The sequence below is a fragment of the Panthera uncia genome, chromosome B1, assembly GCF_023721935.1.
Source record: "Panthera uncia isolate 11264 chromosome B1, Puncia_PCG_1.0, whole genome shotgun sequence".
Classification (NCBI taxonomy): Eukaryota; Metazoa; Chordata; class Mammalia; order Carnivora; family Felidae; genus Panthera; species Panthera uncia.
The window spans coordinates 121,852,282-121,870,736 of record NC_064811.1 but is presented as its reverse complement, the minus strand read 5'-3'; the positions used below and the strand labels follow the sequence as shown (position 1 = coordinate 121,870,736).

The 18,455-nt window shown below is 37.8% G+C and overlaps 1 protein-coding gene across 5 annotated transcripts in view; it reads left to right on the top strand.

Moving 5' to 3' along the window:
* The window catches only part of TTC29 (tetratricopeptide repeat domain 29), a 244,259-nt gene that overhangs the window by 119,280 nt on the left and 106,524 nt on the right, over nt 1–18,455 (top strand). For all 5 annotated transcript variants that reach the window (XM_049632254.1, XM_049632250.1, XM_049632253.1 and 2 more), the window contains one exon: nt 14,781–14,872. In XM_049632254.1, coding sequence (XP_049488211.1) covers nt 14,781–14,872 — 92 coding nt within the window. The remainder of the gene's footprint in view (nt 1–14,780; nt 14,873–18,455) is intronic.

Genomic DNA, 18,455 nt, shown 5'->3' with positions numbered 1-18,455 from the left:
GGTAGTAAGCTGTAACTGAGGGTCTAGATCTGCAAAGTCATGCTCAAGGGTAACCAGCAGCAAGCATATCACAGTGCACAAGAACAAAATGAGCAGGAGACAAAGTCCAATAAACCCAGTTCAAATCTCTTCTTCTTCTCCAACCCTAGGACTGTGTGTACCAGAGCAAGTTCCTCAACCTCTCTATACTTAATTTACCTCATTTGTACAATGGGAATATTGATATTTATCTCAGAGGGCTCTGTGAAAATTAAATGTACCATGAATATGAAACACTCCGCATATGTAGCTTTTGCTCCATAAGTGGTAGTGACTGCCATTGGCAAGGGACAAGCACCAAGCCACAGGGACTGAGACTTAGGAGTGGCACTCCTGACGAGAGCATACTGAGGCCACAAGGTAGGTCTTCAGCTTTGTAGTAAATAGGGACCCAACCAGCACCAAGACAGAGATTTAGGTAAGAAGAACAAGATGGGGATGCTGCTCCAGGGTCTGGGACACATGTCAAGGCACATGGAAAAAGCCTGGTCACCTTAATAGAGATCAAATCAGAATATGATCTGTGGCAGACTGATGTGATGGCAAGCTTCTGCCCTGATAGAATAGGGACAGAAATGGCCCTGGGGACTGGGGACTGGGGGCTGGGGCAGGTCACAGTTGCTAGATGGGGGGACACCAGCGTGGAGAATGGCAGGGCCCAGGAAGCAGAGCAACTAGCAAGTTATTATGGAAATGATCTCCACCATTGCTTCTGGGCTCTATAATTCTCCATTTCGAAATATTGATAAATAATTTGAAAATGCCAAATATAATGGTAATTTTCTAGTTTATCGTATAAAACCTAAAGCTTACTATAAGAATGCTAGCAGCAATTTGTTTTGCCACTTTATTTTCAGCTCATATGTTATTTCAGAGCTGATCAAAGGCATTGGTTGCAAAATATAAAATAAATCATGCTTCTAAATAAACCACTAAAGAGTGTTAAATTGATTTAAGTGATTTTAGGAATATTAATATTTAAAACATCTCTGTCCCAAGCCTCTTTATGACTACCTATAGCAATAATAACTACCATTTCATTCTACCATTCTTCATCTTATAATATTACATAGTAAACTGTGTAAAACATTATTTTTTAGCACTGGAATAGAAATGTAGGATTTCGGCTATTTATGTTTAAATATCTTGAATTTTATTCAGTCAATAAAAGCATACTCGATTAATGCATTTATTATACTCTTTGCTTAGGTTGAGGTGAATAGAGTGCAGTGTTTGTTTTTTATTATTAAAGAAAACTTTGCCTTGCACTCACATGCCTTTGCAGTAAATTTGATTTTAAGCAGCATGTATTTCAGGATTAGTCCCAGTCTTGGGAAATTTTCTAGCTTCACAATCTTGCATCTTTGGCTTATCTGAAAATATTGTTAAAATTACATACATGATTTTCATAGATTTTTTTTAATACATAGGGAAAAGACGGTATCTGCAGTGCTAAATGGAATATCGATGGATGTCCCTCAGTGGGAGGGAGGGTCTGGGCAGCAAAGCATCCCATGCAGGCACTTTGGTGTTAGAGTCACCTAGGCTGCACAGTTTGACAGCCAGCTCTATGAGTGAAGACACACTGGTGATAAAAGCAACCAGACATCTGGATCACAGTGCGCACATTCAAAGGCATTTCTGAACTGTTCGCACATTTGTACTCACCCGGGTCCCCAGCCTTGCCCAGGGCTCACTCATCATTTTCTTCTCTGCCTCTGCCTGTCTTCGTCTTTTTTTTGTACTTCAGCAACCTCCCTTTTCCTCTCCAAGTCACCTCCATCTGCTTATGTGTCATTGTGGCCCTCCTGCCACACGGCTGGCTGAGGAATCCAGTAGCCCTCCCCGCCTCTGCCCAGCACCGCCGCATGCCTGTCACTGCTCAGCGCTCTGCGCCACACTGGCTTGTTTTGTCAATAACCATTTATTTGTTGCTGGAATAGTAGCAGCCATTACATCTGACCTCCCTGTTTCATCAATTATGGATAGATTATTGGATGTGAACATCTGCAAAAGCTTGCTGTTGAACTCACCTCCTGGCTGGGATTAGATAAAGTACTAAACTGTTGTTTATTGTCAGGCCAAAACTCTACTGGGAAGGCAGGGAATTCCAAGAGTGGCAGAGCCCCATCAGAAGTACCAAAAATCGTTTTGTATTGCCACTGTTTCCCCGAAGATTCCAACCATTTATTATTTACACTTATTACTAGTTGTTATAACCTACTTGATAAAAGCTCTTGGCAGGCATCGCCTTTCCAGTCATGGCCGCATCTGTCAGAATGGAAATGACTCATAAATTGTTTTCTTGCCTCTTCCATCACGGCAAAAGGGAAATAGATGAAGCTTCCTCTGTGAGCAAGCATTCAGAGAAAGACTTTCCTACCATGTTTTATTTTAAAGAAACGTGTTCACCCAGCTTGATCTGAAAGCATTACACCGTGGATCTAAATTAGGGTTTACTGAGTTTACCAGAATAATGGCCTGTGGTGGAAAGGATATCAAATTGCACGGAGAGAATATGCTCAAAATGTTTTTCAAGGCTTTCATGGATTTCTGAGAAAGGGGAAGCAGAATGAAATTTTATTGAATCTTGCCTTCAATGAGGAAGAAATCTAGTAAGAGAGATTATGAATAGATGATGGCCCTACCTTCGGGGGAAAGACAAATCTCTGAGCGGGAATTGGTTCATGCAGAAATATAGAAATTTTCACAGTATTAGTGTTTATTAAAACCTTCTGGATAATATAGAACACACTTTGATCCTTTCCTGTGGAGCCAGAAACCATTATGCTCCAAGTGGTCCAATGGAAGAAGGTTGGTACGTCACCCCTTCAGGGGAAGCTGAGGAACTTGGTTTGTCACTAAGCTAGTGACTTTTCACTGCTTACCTGTCTGTCTTAGCTTGTTACTTGGGAAGATAGTAACTATATATGTCTCTTATCAGTCTAGATTTTAAAAGAAAGAGAAAAAGAGTTTTATATTCCCTCCACAGATAGGAAGAATTATTACTCAAGATACCATGACTAATCTAACAATCTCAGCCTCGGATCTGCTTGTCCTCACCGAGCATAATGGGTTCATAATGGAAACTTACTCATTTGGGAATATGATTAGATGAAACAAGCACACATTTAGTAGGGGGTTCTTACATCATTTTGAAATGTCATTTAAGCCCACCTTTAAGAATTTGGCCTGTTTGCTGATACTTGAATTCTCTCTAGGACTGGCTGTTAACTGAAAAAGTTCCCGTACTTTCCATTTACCACAGTTATAGTGTGCCATAGTTTTTTCCTTTATTGAATGATATTCAATGCAAAACATAGAAAATATAATGTAATATATAATATGTGATAAACTGTAATGTATTTTATGTGTAATGTATATGTTATATAATAACTTATAATAGCTTATTTTTCTTTAAGGCAATTAAATAGCTATGTGTAACGTTCTTATGAAGACAATATATAATTATAAATACATTACTAATATAATTATAGGGGTATTATATAATATAGAAGCTCATTATATATGTTTCTGCAAGTACTTCGCCACTAGTACTTTCCAAGGGCTCTTCCGTATTCATTCAGCAGTATTCAACATTAACATAAAAGTAGGAACTAGGGGTATAATGGAGAGCAAAACAGGTATGGTTCCTGTTCTCATGGCACTTAGGACCTAATTGGAGAGAGAAAAATGTTTTTATAATTAAAAAACGTTTTTTTAATCTTTATTTATTTTTGAGAGAGAGACAGCGTGTGAGCAGGGAAGGAGCAGAGAGAGAGGGAGACACAGAAATCGGAAGCAGGCTCCAGGCTCTGAGCTGTCAGCACAGAGCCCGACGCAGGGCTCGAACTCACGAACCATGAGATCATGACCTGAGCTGAAGTCGGATGCTTAACCGACTGAGCCACCCAGGCGCCCCAAGGGAGACAAATATTAATAAGTAGATACATATGATGCTGTGGTAAGTGCTGGAATAGCACAAGAAAGTGGTGTGTGTCCAGGGCGTGGAAGAGTCAGGAGTGAAGTAAGAAAGAGCAATGCAGGCAGAGGGACGTGGAGGTGGACAGCACTGGGCTCATTCCTGATAGTGAAAGGTCTGTGTGGCTGGAGTGAGGTTCCCAGAGTCCCACACATTCCAGCAAGACATAAATGTTGACATCTCTGCACTGATAAAGTGAGTGACAATACGTGTGTGGTCAGATTAGATTTGAGTGGCACTTCATTTGATTCAGTTTGCCACCACCATCTTTAGTCTCCATAAATAACAGACAACTGAAATTACTGGTAATGTTATCGTAGGTATAATGGAATCATTTGTCACAATCCCTTTTCATCCTCATATAAACATAACAAGCGGAGTTTGAGAATATCCTAGTTTAAAAAAAAACATTTTTTTTTCATTCAAAATCTTTTCTGCAAATGAAAACTCGAATCATTTTATAGAATCTGTTTTTGTTGGTGGGTTGCCATGGAAAGAATCAACATGTACTGTCTCTCACTGGTAAACATGGACAGGGGAAGGCCTTGAAGTTTTTCATTTGCCACATTAGCTCAAGAGAGCCCTTTTATCTCGCGGTGTTTCTCAGTTTTATTTTGCAGGTACAAGAAAGAGAGTCATTCAGATTACTTCAAGTAAGGGAAGCTATTGTAAAGATTCCTGATGGGTACATGCATCCTATCCCATGAATACTTGGGATCAGCAGACAGTTGCAGTTCATAGACTGAAAGATTCTTGGGAACCAGAGGACTCAGGTCAAAAGGGGCTGAGTTTTCTTATTATCCCCTTAGCAGCAACGGTCAGTTGGATTCACTCTATTGACATAATCCAACCACTCTCTTGATGTTCATTTATCTTGGAGCACCTCCTCACTTCTGCCATTACCAGCTGCTCAGTGGGTCTGCATTTCCTAAGATGGAGCTAACTAATCACTATAGTCTTCCACCAAGTGGAACTTTTTATGTCCGGCCACCTCGTAGATTTCTGGACTACCTTTCTTCAAGGGCCCTCTGGCAAAATATGAAACAAAGCCTCTAGTGGATTTTCCTAGCAAGAAATTGAGGGCAGGGAAAATTTTTTTTGAAGGAGCTATAAATATAACTCACATTATGATTGGGTTGTACAGGATAAATATTTTTATGCTTTCTGATTTACATCATAGAAAATAATTGAGAATTGGAATTAAAATTCTTCATAAATATGTCTCTCATTAAAATAGTACTAAACTATAATGACTGATTTAGAAATGGCAGTTTTGGGGTGCCTGGGTGGCTTAGTTGATTAAGCGTCCAACTTTGGCTCAGATCATGACCTCTCAGTTCGTGAGTTCTAGCCCCACCCAGGCTCTGTTCTGACAGCTCAGAGCCTAGAGCCTGCTTCGGATTCTGTGTCTCCCTCTCTCTCTGCCCCTCCCCCACTCACACTCAGTCTCTCTCTCAAAACATAAGCATTAAAAAAATTTTTTTAAAGAAATGGCAGTTTTGAACAATATGTTCCAATTTATGATTCAGAAAATTTTTATTTTTTATTATTTTATTTTATTTTAAATTTTGTTTATTTTGAGAAAGAGAGAGAGAACATGTGCATGAGCCGGGGCGGGGGGAGGTAGAGAGAGAGGGAGAGAGAGAATCCCATGCAGGTTCTGCGCTGCCAGCACAGAGCCCAGTATAGGGCTTGAACTCATGAACTGCAAGCAATGACCTGAGCCAGAACCAAGCATTTGAAAATGCAATGTGAACTCCTAGCATGTGAGAGATTAACTAAGAATTCTAATTTAGTTTACATAACTTAACGATAACCTTGAATTTTCATAAGTCTTTAAAATTTTAGGTGGTAAAATAATTGGCTATTTTTGAAGCGTGCTGATTATTGCATTTATGACAATGGCTATTTAATATGAACCCCAAACATTATAGATTCAGCTCTCCTTGCTGTAACATTTCAATTGAATGAAAGGACTCATCATTTTGTTTCTTTTAAAAAATTTTTAAAAAATAAAATTAAATAAATTTATCAGGGATTTTAAAGCCAAGGATAAATATTTGAAAACAATCAGAGCCTATCTTAAATTACTAAATATATCAATTTAGAGTTCTGAACTCCAATTAATATTTTTGGAAGAGAGAATTTTATTTTATTTTATTTTTTTAATATATGAAATTTATTGTCAAATTGGTTTCCATACAGCACCCAGTGCTCATCCCAAAAGGTGCCCTCCTCAATACTCATCACCCACCCTCCCCTCCCTCCCACCCCCCATCAACCCTCAGTTTGTTGGAAGAGAGAATTTTAGATCGTTTGGTCCCACCCCATTATCTTCCAGACTTAGATACTGATGCTCAAGGTAACCAAGTGACCTGTCCAAAGTCACACACTGAGCTAATGGCAGAAGAGAAACTAGAACTCATACCTTTTAACATTCAGTCCTTTCTGCACTAGACCATGTAGCCTTCATATTGCGTGTTGGGCAATGTAAACCATGTGTGACAGTTACTCTAAATCATGAGTAATGCATTTCAGGAAGAGAGAGTACATACTCTAAATGGTCAGTATAAATAGTAAGGCTAGACTGTTCCTAACTTAAGAATATAGTGTCAGCAGAATGCAAAATATTTAACCACTTTTATGTGTTATAGTTTACAGAGATGCCGACTCACTTGTCCTTGTCCTCAGTGTTCATTCAATATAACATATTTGTAGGAAAGGATTACTGTATCTACTACATGTCAGATACTATGACTTTGCAAAAAAATGTATAAGAGCCTTTAAGTGATATGAGACCAGTTCTGTTTACCCCCATTTTTAACCGTCTTTTGCCATCTCTGATTGCTGGCTCCAGTAAAGTACTCTGAATGTTGTTATGGTCCAGTCTGGTCCTCAGCCTGTTACTGCAGTGCTTGTCAGAATTCATTAGCCACTGATTTCTTTGACTAATGTTGCAGTTGATTGTCTGAATCATGTTCAGACACCGTAAATGAGGCAGAAACATCCTTTCTGCTCACCAACTGTGAAATGGCTAAAGGGGGTTAGATTGCCAGAAATCAGAATAAATGTATTTCCGATAAGATTTGACGTTGATTTCAAGCTCAAGATGGCAAACTTGATTTTTTATTTCTATATTTCTTATTGCACAAGAGTAAACCTGCATCATTGCCTTTTTCTCCTCAAAGTAGTGCACTCTGTTGAGCACAGAGCCAAACTTTTGTTATGAAATGGCACAATTTTGGGTTTGTGTAGGAGATGTATAAGAAAATATTAGCTGTACTGTCTTTTTATAGTGGGCAAGGAGAAGGGGTAACAAATCCACCCTAGGTAATAGACCATAACTTCTCTACAAACAAACCTGATGGATGGCTCTTTGCTGTTTCACAGAACTTTTTGGTCCAGGTGGGTTTATTTAAACTCTTCTAGAACTCAGACAAAACTAAGAAGGAAACGTTCAAATGTGGCTAAACTGTGGGGGTTACATTCTCATTCATTTCAGAGTCTCCTGGACGACTCTATATGTTTGGAGGCTTTTAAGAGGGCAAATAGCTGTCTTTCAGCAACATCACATGGAAGAGGGATGGGCTTATTTTGTGTTGCCTCACAAAACACAACCATCATGAGCAGGTAGAAGTTACAGATTTTGCTGAACTTAACCAATAGTTGTCTCACTTACCTCTTCAATGACAGAGTGGCCAGCTTCACAAGGGGATGGTTTCCAATCATGAGAATGGTTGAGGTGAAGGCTAAATCAGGATTCCTTAACATCATCACTGTTCACATTTTGGCTGCATAATTCTTCGTTGGGGCGGGGGTGGGGGGCGGCTTCCGTGTGCACTTGCAGGGTATCTAGCAGTATCCTTGGCTTCTTCTCACTAGATGACAGTAGCAACCTTCCCAATTACGACTACATCGCATATCTCCACACACCGCCAAATATCCCCTAGGGGGTAAAATCACCCCCATTTGAAAACCACTTAGGTAAGTAAGATAAGTATTTGGGGAAATTAAACAGTTGCTTTATTCAAATCTTTAGTAGGTATTATTATTAATACCTCATCTTATTGGAACTTTATAACATCCCTTCAAGGTAGACTTTATTCATTTCCATTTTATACCTGAGGAAATAGGCTCAGAGAGACTAAGTGACTTGACACATGTCAATCAGCTCAGTAGTAGACCTGTGTGACTTGAGAGCCTATGCTATTTGAAGAAAATGTGAACACCCAGAGGGAGATTTGATTAATTATCCCATAAGGCTCCTCCAAAGCCTAGTCTATGCCCTCCGAGGAGGAGTCCCTACTGATTTCAAATATTGAATTAACTAAGGAAGAGAGCAGTAGGGGCGGTTGGTAAGTGAAAAAAGAAATGTATATAGAAAAAAAATACCAAAAATGTGAAGTAAAAGGATTATACCTCCTTGAAACTTTTGCAAAACTACAAAATTTCCATCTCAAATGGGCTAGATGTTAGAACTTACTTTATGTGGTGGTTTCCATGAGTTGTTTTCCTACAGTAACAACAGGTCACCAACCAGAGCATGGGGGCCCATTTTAACTTCATGTCGCTGATCTCTATTAGTTTGAGTGGTGCATGCTCAGTGCTATGCCAGAGGGAGAAAAGAAGAATATTTCCTCTCCTTTCCCTAGACACAGGAACAACTATGCATTAATTTTTTTGAGAACTTGCATAATAGGAAGCAAGGCAGGACCTGCAGCATCTTGGATGTGACGTATTTTAACCAAACACATCGAGCAGCCTAGAAAACAGAAAGACAAAAACTATGAATAAAAAAAGTCTTGCAAAAGACTACATTTATGTGCATGTAGAATAAAGAATGAAAGTGAATAACGCACCATACCTTCAAAGCAACAATCAGATTTCTCCTTTGTAATCAAAAAGATAAATTGCAACTTGAAAGTTTATCACTTCATACCATCAATTAAAACTATGATTATTTAGTCCATGTTATCAGACAAAACATTCTATGCATGAGCCTTAAAGCAGACTTTTTATTGGACATTGTTACTTCTGTGTACTCTGGTAAAGCTTTTTCCTCATTGTATCACTCATTCTCTTCCCCAAACCTTTGTTCAAGCTGCCCTCCTCCCCACTGACCCAATCCCATCATTCCCTTAAAATGCAGATTGAATTTCTCTTCCTAAAGGAAGCCTTTCCCAGTTCTTCATTGCTCCTACACTATCTGAAATTCACTCATTTATTTATTTTATTACAGATTTTTGCCTCATCTCCTAGATACAGTAGAGACTGCACGGGGGCAGGGATTTTGTATTATTTGTTGCTGTATGCCTAGCACCTAAAACAAGACTTGACCCATGGAAGACACTCAGTATTTGTTTAATGAATTAATGTCTTTGAACTAGATTTTTAGCCCTTTATACAGACTTATAGCACTATATAATATCAATGTCTATAAGTCTTATTGCCTTAGTAAGGTCTTTAAGAGCAAGGATATATCTATATTACACATGTAGATATGTAATATACCCTATGTACATAAAAAATATATATATCGTTTTATCTTGCAGTCACATCTAATGATCTGATGGAAAGTACTAGAAGATTACTTCGCATAATACATTGGTTCTGAAGGTTGGGCATTATGAGGAAAGCGATAATGAGAGGGAGTTACCTTTTCAGGTATCAATGACTTAGGAACACCTGATTTTCACATCTGCTGCTGCACATTTCCCTCTACCTTTTTTTCATCTTTTCATACTACTTTGATAAAGAGATTGTGGGCAAGTGTGTGAGGCTTCTAGAAAACCTGAGGTATAGAAGTAGACCCCAAAAAAGAGGTTATAAAAATCAGTACCTGCTTAAGGGATCATATCATAAGGCTAAATTTCAATAGAAGGCTGACCTTTCTTTTTCGTTTTATAACCTTTGTCCCCAATTATCCTGCCACACACTATCTGAATTGTTTCATTTCACTTCATTAGACCGCATAAAACTCCACTCAGAAGAAGTGACTTGGGGCTAGCAAGCATCCTCTTTTTATTTTTTTTATATATATATTTTTAATGTTTTTTATTTATTTTTGAGACAGAGAGAGACAGAGCATGAACAGGGGAGGGGCAGAGACAGAGGGAGACACAGAATCCGAAGCAGGCTCCAGGCTCTGAGCTATCAGCACAGAGCCTGACGCGGGGCTTGAACTCACGAACTGTGAGATCATGACCTGAGCCGAAGTCGGTCGCTTAACCAACTGAGCCACCCAGGCGCCCCAAGCATCCTCTTTTTAAAACTACAACTTTGGGGCACCTGGGTAGCTCAGTTGGTTCAGCATCCAACTTCAGCTCAGGTCATGATCTTATGGTGTGAGTTTGAGCCCCCTGTTAGGCACTATGCTGACAGCTCACAGCATGGCTCCTGCTTCAGATTCTGTCTCCCTCTCTCTCTGCCCCTCCCCAGCTTTCTCTCTCCCCTCCCCCACTCACACTCTGTCTCTCTCTCTCTAACCTTACCCCCCGCTCTGTAAAATAAATAAACATTAAAAAATTTTTTGAAAAAAAACTACAACTTCTTCTGGCAGTCATTCACGCCTAAGTATGAACTAGTTTAATCAACTACTGTCCTTCTGTCACTTAGCTGAGGAAATTTCCCTGGTGAAATACACACAAGGTTAAGGGAGGTGTGCCAAAAGGGAACAGATCAGCTGCCAAGTTATTTCAGAATTTTTCCTAAGGCAGATCTTTCTTTTACCCAACCAAAAAAGAAAAAATAATTTTTTCTCCACTTCTCTTTTCTCTTCCAAGCAGCAAACATACTAAAAATGAAAGGGTAACGTGAAGGATCATCGTAGCAACAGAACTTTTCTGTATCTTAGCTATAGTGGTGTTTATTACATGGATAGATGCATGTGATAAAATAGCCTAAAATTAACACCCACATGCAAACACACACACACACATACACACACACACACACACACACACACACATACACACACACACATACACACACACGGGAGTGCAAGTAAAACTTGTGAAATCTGAAAAAAGTGGATGAATTTTATCAACATCAATTTCCTGGTGTGAGACCGTACTGTAGTTACATGAGATGTTGCCATTGGGGAAAGACGGTGAAGGATATATGAGAGTGCTCTGTATTATTTCTTATAATTGCATGTGAATCTACAATCATTTAAAAATATATAAAGGTTTTAAAACAAATTAACTGGAACAGTGTTTTCTTTTAACAGCTGGCTGGGCCAAAGAGCAGGGAGATGATTCCATCTAATTTGGGAGAGTTAGGCCAAGAGTGTGGTTTAAAGCAGGCTTTGGCTGTGAAAACAAATATAAGGGCCATTATTGCTGGAAGTTCTTTCTGTTTTAATGTTGTCTAAGATAAGGGGACTGTAAAAGAGGAATTGCAGAGAGATGCGGAATGAGAAAATAGAAGAAGACAAGAAGTGGGGGTCAATATAAAATAGATTATTTTCTTTTGTCCCAATCACCCTCATAACTGGAAATCCTAAACATTTAAAGGTTATATAGAACAATAGGGCGTTTGATATTAATAGACCTAATAATGACTTCTTATGTATCTGCCCTGAAAAGTACCAAAGCTCAGGCACAAAATATATTCTTATAATCTGGGAGGACAAGGCTACTTTTCTATGCTTTTTTCTCAATCTCTCTCTCTCTCTCTCTCTCTCTCTCTCTGCCTCTCTCTCACTGTCTCCCATTCACTTTGTTGACAGGTGACAATCTTGACTTAAGTCCAGTGTTCCCTCGAAGGATATTGCAGCAAGAGAAATTAATGACCCTTAAAATTTTATCTTACAGTAACAATTCTTCAAAGAATTTGTAGCATATTTCCAGCATGATTCTTTTGCACATTCTCATTTTTTATGCTAAGTATTCTACTAGTTTTGTTTTTAGGTGACCAATACAAATTATCTCATTTTAAGAACCTGGGATTTTATTTGAAAATGCCTTTTCAAGTAAATCAATTTTATTCTAGTGGGAAGATGAGGCCCGTTGCCTTTAAAACTTGAAGTGAAATAGTTTTCAAAGCTTCATCTCCATTATTCACTGAAATTATTGGAACCATTTAGGTACCTATGTAGTGCTCGATTTTTGTGTGGTATATGAACTGATTTTTCTAACTTTGACAACCTTGTAATCCTACACAGTTTGGTGTTCATTGAAATTTATCTAGTAGTGTGCTTAATCATGTTTCCTTTGTCTTTTGACAAAGGTTGATTAAGTTCATTGTGAATAAAGTTTAAAGATACATAATGAATTTTCAGTTCATCAAAAGAGTTTGCATCTGAGAGTCTTTATTCTCTCCTCTTCGATTTGTGATGATAGAACTTAATCTGGATTCATTTCCAGCATATTGTGTGCCAAAGGGATATTCAACCAAGTACAGTTGATCTCTCAGATTTGCACACTGTATTTTCTCACTTGAAGTATTGAAGTATTATTCTTTGTAAAAAAAAAAAAAAGACTCCACTATTTGCCTAGGGATTTGAATTGATTAATGTTTATTCACTTGTAAATTATACCTTGCCTACGTTAATTAAAAAGCAGGTAACGTAGCTTACCAGAAGATCAATATAAAACGTCTTTATTTTCAGCACAATATTTAATCTCATGTTATTTTTCCACTTTTATGAGTTTTTCCTCTTTATTTTAACAATGTCCTTCCTATACCCCTTAGATTTAACTATATGATTCCCCAATGTGCTGAGTTTTGCCTTGTGTTCTTGCCATCCATCCACCTGTCTGCATTTACTGTCTCCCCCTAGAGTTCACATTCCTGAGGAGCAGAGGTCCTGCCTGATTTAGATGGGCTCCTCTATGGCACATTCTAGGTCTTCAGTTTGGACTTCATGTCATTCATTGTTTCCCTACTGGGCCAATAGTGAACTATGTGCTTCCTACTGCCTATGTGTTTCCTGTTTTTAGGTAAAGTGTTTGAGCTGATGTATGAACTCTCTCAAGCCACAAATTAAAGTGTCACCAGCACTGAAATATTTACCTATCATTTCTTGAACACCTACCCTCCTATCCAGAGGGTAGAGTCACATCCTCAAGGTAATGGGCGCCTGTGGGACTTACTGTGCTGCTCCAGGTGACCAGGGGCACGGGAGAGTGTGCAGTAGAAGCATGGTGTAAGCCCTGGGGAACCCTGCCTTCAGTCGTTGCTAATTTACACAGCGTATCAACCCAAACTTCTGTGCCATAAGACTGTAAACGCCTTCAGGGCTGCAAGCATGTTCCCTTCTAACTAAGATTTCTTAAGGTCTAACATAGCACCTGGTACACAGTAACGATATTTGGTGAATAAACAAGTTGTTTTTGGCAAGAAATCTAATAATATTCAATCGTAAAGTTCTAAAATGTCATATATAAAAATATATCAACCAAAAAAAGACACTAGAAGGTCTCTTCCTAAATATTTTGGTATTTGGATTCAATAAGGTCTCTTATAAATTTACAAAATTCATGAGTTCTGCCCCTTAACTCGGAAAGGTCTATGTCAAATTGTATCAGATTTAATGTAGGTATTGTCAGGTATGCAAGACAAAGTGGAAATAATATTCTTGGGTTTATACAAAGCATATTAAGAAGCTTAAAAATAAGAATCAAAAATTTTAACTTTGTAGGTTTAAAACACTGGGTCAATATGTATCAGTAAGTTTTAATGTCAGTGTTATGTCAAGCAGTCACTTGCAAACCACACACACACACATACACACACACACACTCACACACAAACAAATGTTATGCGGTATCGTAATGGCCTCGTTGAAATTATTTCCCAAATGTTAACTTTAAGAAAGTAAAGTCAAATGTCAACACTGCCTCTAATACTTAAATCTTCAAAGCTGCCTAATTCGGGCAGTAGCATAAAGCACGTATTTATGTCCTCCCTCACCCTGCCTCTCTCTCCAAATGCTGTCAAATGACTTTCACTAATTCTGTCTTAGAAAATGTGCAAAAAGGATTTCCATAGAGGTCTTTGGAGATTTCCTGTGTCCTCATGTGTGTAATAGGTTAGGTCAAGTAACAATGAAGGAAGAAGAAAGAATAGGAATCTTGTTTTACATATTTTCCTCCTTCTGGTCATTGAGAGAAAAAGAATAAAAAGGAAAATTATACCATAAAGTTGATGTCAGTGTTAAATTAAATTAAGATCATATGTTTGGCTATGGCAGCCATAATATTTTGATTATTGAAGAGATTGTTGGTAATGAAGTACATTTTTAAGAAATATTTTTAGTGTATACTGACTACATGTACAAACTGTGAGATATGCATCTAATAAAATGATAGATTTAGAAATTGCTTAGCACCTAAATTCACACTTTACAAAACCGCTATTTATAGAAAGAACGTGATAGTTAAGCTACCACAGTAGAATATTGTAATCTGCCTTACATTACCTTAGATAATAGTACCATATTTTAAAATAATGTTGTAAACCATTCAATTATTTATTCACACCTAAGTTATATAAATTGGAAAATTTTGGATTGTGCAGGAAAAGAATTATTTTTATAAAAGTAAGACCTCACTGTCATGGCTTAAAGAGTTTGCTGTGAAACAAGTTATACTATGGATAAAAATAAACCAAACCAACATGAATTTTTAATACACAAAAAAATATTTTATGGAGACATTAAAAACAGCTATTAATTTTAATCTTTTCTGTTATGAAATGAAAACATCAGTGAATCTGGCCATGCTGTATGTTTAATACATATTTCTTTTCCTGATAGGTCCTTAACACTTACAGTAAAATCTTCATAGACCTGGAAGATGATCTCAGCCTGGGGAGAGCCTATGAAGCAATAGCCAAGGTCCTGCAGAGGTAAGTTAGCACATCCTTGTCTTGCTGTCACTGTGAATTCACTCAGCTGTGAAAGACTTAAATTGTTTGAGGTCTGTCGCTTTCCATTACTGCCTGCTTAAATTTTAAGCAGTGCCCTTCTTAAGTGACCCTTTCATCGTAAGTTATTTTAAACCAATGTGGTATCTTAAAATATGCACCTAAACTCTCCTTTGTCTATTCCTCCTTTGTACTATTTTATTTTTGATTTTCTGTGAGTTTAGTGACGACCTTGAATGAAAGGGAAAAATCAGGTCACATATCACAGGTTAAAAAAGCAGAGAACGCAGAAATATATAGTACGCTTCAGTAACTTGGCTCACCCTAACCTTTCGAGATCTCTTCTTTGAGGAAAGTTTTCATTTATGTTTCAATCTTGCTTCTTCCATTAAGACATCTGTCTTTGAGCATCCATATCCGGGTAAACACCAGAATGCAAAAACAATATTCCCAATATCTCATTTAAAACAGAAAATTTAATAAAAGTATACCTGAACAACTTCTGATACAAATTTTTCCATGGAAACCACATGATTTGCCCTTCACTCATTTTATTGTTATTGTTGTGTACTCCATTTAATTATTGCACTATGTTCTAACATTATGATTTAATTCAAGATAGAATAAGAATAAGAACAGTTATTAAAATTAAGACCGTGGTTTTGGGTATGTGATCTTATACCCAATGTCTAGCTTTTTAATAATGGTAGTAGTAGCAGTAAGACGAAGAAGAAAAAGAAGAGATATAGATTGTGTCAAGTTCTAATTTCTATATTTCAGCTGCAAACACATACAAGGTAGTGTTTTAAAAGATAAAATTGTTATTTAAGAGGCATTTAAGGGGTGCCTGGGTGGCTCAGTTGGTTGAGTGTCCAATTGGCTTAGGTAATGATCTCACAGTTCGCAGGATCAAGCACCATGTCGGGCTCTGTGCTGACAGCCTGCTTGGGATTCTCTCCCCCCCCCCCCCGCCCCTCCCCTGCTTACACAGGCATTCTCCCTCCTCTCTCCTCTCTCTCTCTCTCTTTCTTAAAATAAACATTTTTTTTAAAAGGCATTTAAAAGATTAAATGCCTGGGGCGCCTGGGTGGCTTAGTCGGTTGAGTGTCCAACTTCGGCTCAGGTCATGATCTCGCGGTTTGTGAGTTTGAGCCCCACATCAGGCTCTGCACTGATAGCTCAGATCCTGGAGCCCGCTTCAGATTCTGTGTCTCCCTCTCTCTCTGCCCCTCCCCCACTTATGCTCTGTCTCTCTCTGTCTCTCAAAAATGAATAAATGTAAAAAAGAAAATTTTAAGATTAAATGCCTAATGAACTAAAAGTACATCTTCATTATATAATTACCATTGCCAATATAGTAATCATTAATTATTAAATAAGTTAATTGAATATTAAAATACCAATGCCAATGAAATGAAAAGTATAGTACAAAATACCAAATAAAAGGCAATACAGTCATTACTGCATAAATGGTTAAGGATACAGACATATTTATAAGGAAAATAAGGATATTTACTCTAGGAAAGCAGGGCCAGCCATGAGTAAAGCAAGCAACCCATGAGTGTTGTGGTTCTTCCAAGTAGAGATCAGTAACTAGTCCATGGAAAACCAACCCAACTATCCCTTAAATTTTTACTTTCCACATAACACCTGGAAAAAAGTAGGGGTTTGAACACAAAGAAGACATTTATAAGTTTTCAGTTTAATGTCTCTTTGTAACACACCAACTCTGTGCCATTTGGTGCAGTTCATTTTGATTATTAAAATTACAATAAAAATTATGCTTGGTTTGCGAACATTATTCATTCTGGAGACATGCTTGTAATCCAAACCACTTGTATATCAAAGTGAATTTCAAGAACCAATGCCTTAGTTGTAATCATGTGATATCCAGCATCAGGTACTACTCATATTGCAAGACATAACTCATTTATCAAGTTAAAATTTATTAGAAATGTTTGCTCGTCCTGCAGAACACTCACAGAACAAGTTACTCTCAATCCAAGGTTTTTCTCTACTTGACTCTGCTGTTAATACTGCCCAGAATCAGTAGAAAATGGCTGAAGTTTTTGTCTTGCTTTGTAGTAGCAGACCTGGTCTAAGCCTGTACAGTTAAATAAATGCATCCCTTAACATGTTTATAAAATAATTCTTATAAAATGACATGTGTTCCAACATAACTAAAAAGATAAAACTCCAGGGGAAAACATTTCCTTTTATAAACAGATATTGAGTACTTCCTATGTCATAAATGTTGTCCTTTGGTTACTGATAGTCTTTATTTTTTAAACTTCTGGATACATGAGGTTACCTTAAAATAATTCTCACCTGTAAAAAACAGACACCTTGCTTGGAATATTTTAGTCTCTGGTCAACGATTTGAATTCCTGGTCCATATAGTAAAAGCTAAGGGGAGAGTTGAACAATTATCTGGTAAATAATGGCAACAACAACAACAGACAGACAAGTTAATGTTTTAATTTGGCTGCTTAAGTGTTATTTGGGGTTTAGATGCGGAACAGGATACAGCTATTTTGATAGCCCATAAAGTAGGGTGTGTTTTTGTAGGAATGGGGACAATTCTATTCCAACAGTCTAACAGTCTAAGAACCTACCTTGGGGCAAGCATACAATAGGCAGGAAGATTGATCCCCACCTCACTTTCATACCAAATGAAACAAATTCCACTTATAAAAATTCCCATCTACTACTAAGTAACAATGAAGCCATCGATGATTTCTATGGTAGACATGGGTTCCTAGTTTTATCATGTTATGCAATACACAAAAGAGCACAGGAGATGCTTCTTCTGGGGCCGTAGGGAAGAAGTACTGCAGGGACACTGTAAGTTTTCCAATCCACATCTGCCATTTTGCCATATTGCTGGTAGTTATGGAGTGGCGCTCAGGGGAGTAGAAGCCTCAGCATATTCTTTTACCATTTATGTAAAATAACTCAAGAAAGAGACAGATGTTTCAAAAACAAAAGTCCTCTTCAGGTGGACAGCATATCCTAGATATCTAAGAAGCCTTATTACATCAAGTCCACTGATTACTAAAAATGCATTGATACAGATATTGTGGTCATTTAAAAAAATTCTCTTTAAGGGCTCAGTGTTCTTTGATACACACACACACACACACACACACACACACACACACCTATCTCTTTCATAGTCACAAACTGCCCTCAGATTAGCAGCAACATGCAAGAAATGAAGAACAACCAAAATAGGGGAAATTATGGTAGTGGTGGCAGAAAAATAAATCAAGCTGCATATGAGCTTCGCATCTTCTCTAAATCTTTTTCCGAACCTGTACAATTGCACAAGTTTCACTAATGGTAGCCCTATCTCTATAAATATATTTTATCTCTTAAGGAAATGGAAGAAGATAGCCATGACTAGCGTAAGTGTATGTCTAAGGATATCAGCTGAGCGTGCATGAAAGGTGAATAATCTTTAAGGCTAGAAGCTTCTAAAATGCTTATAAGAATTTATTCTGAGCCTTCGATTGAAAAACACACCATGTTCCCTCAAGACTAAGGACTTGGTAATACAGAATTG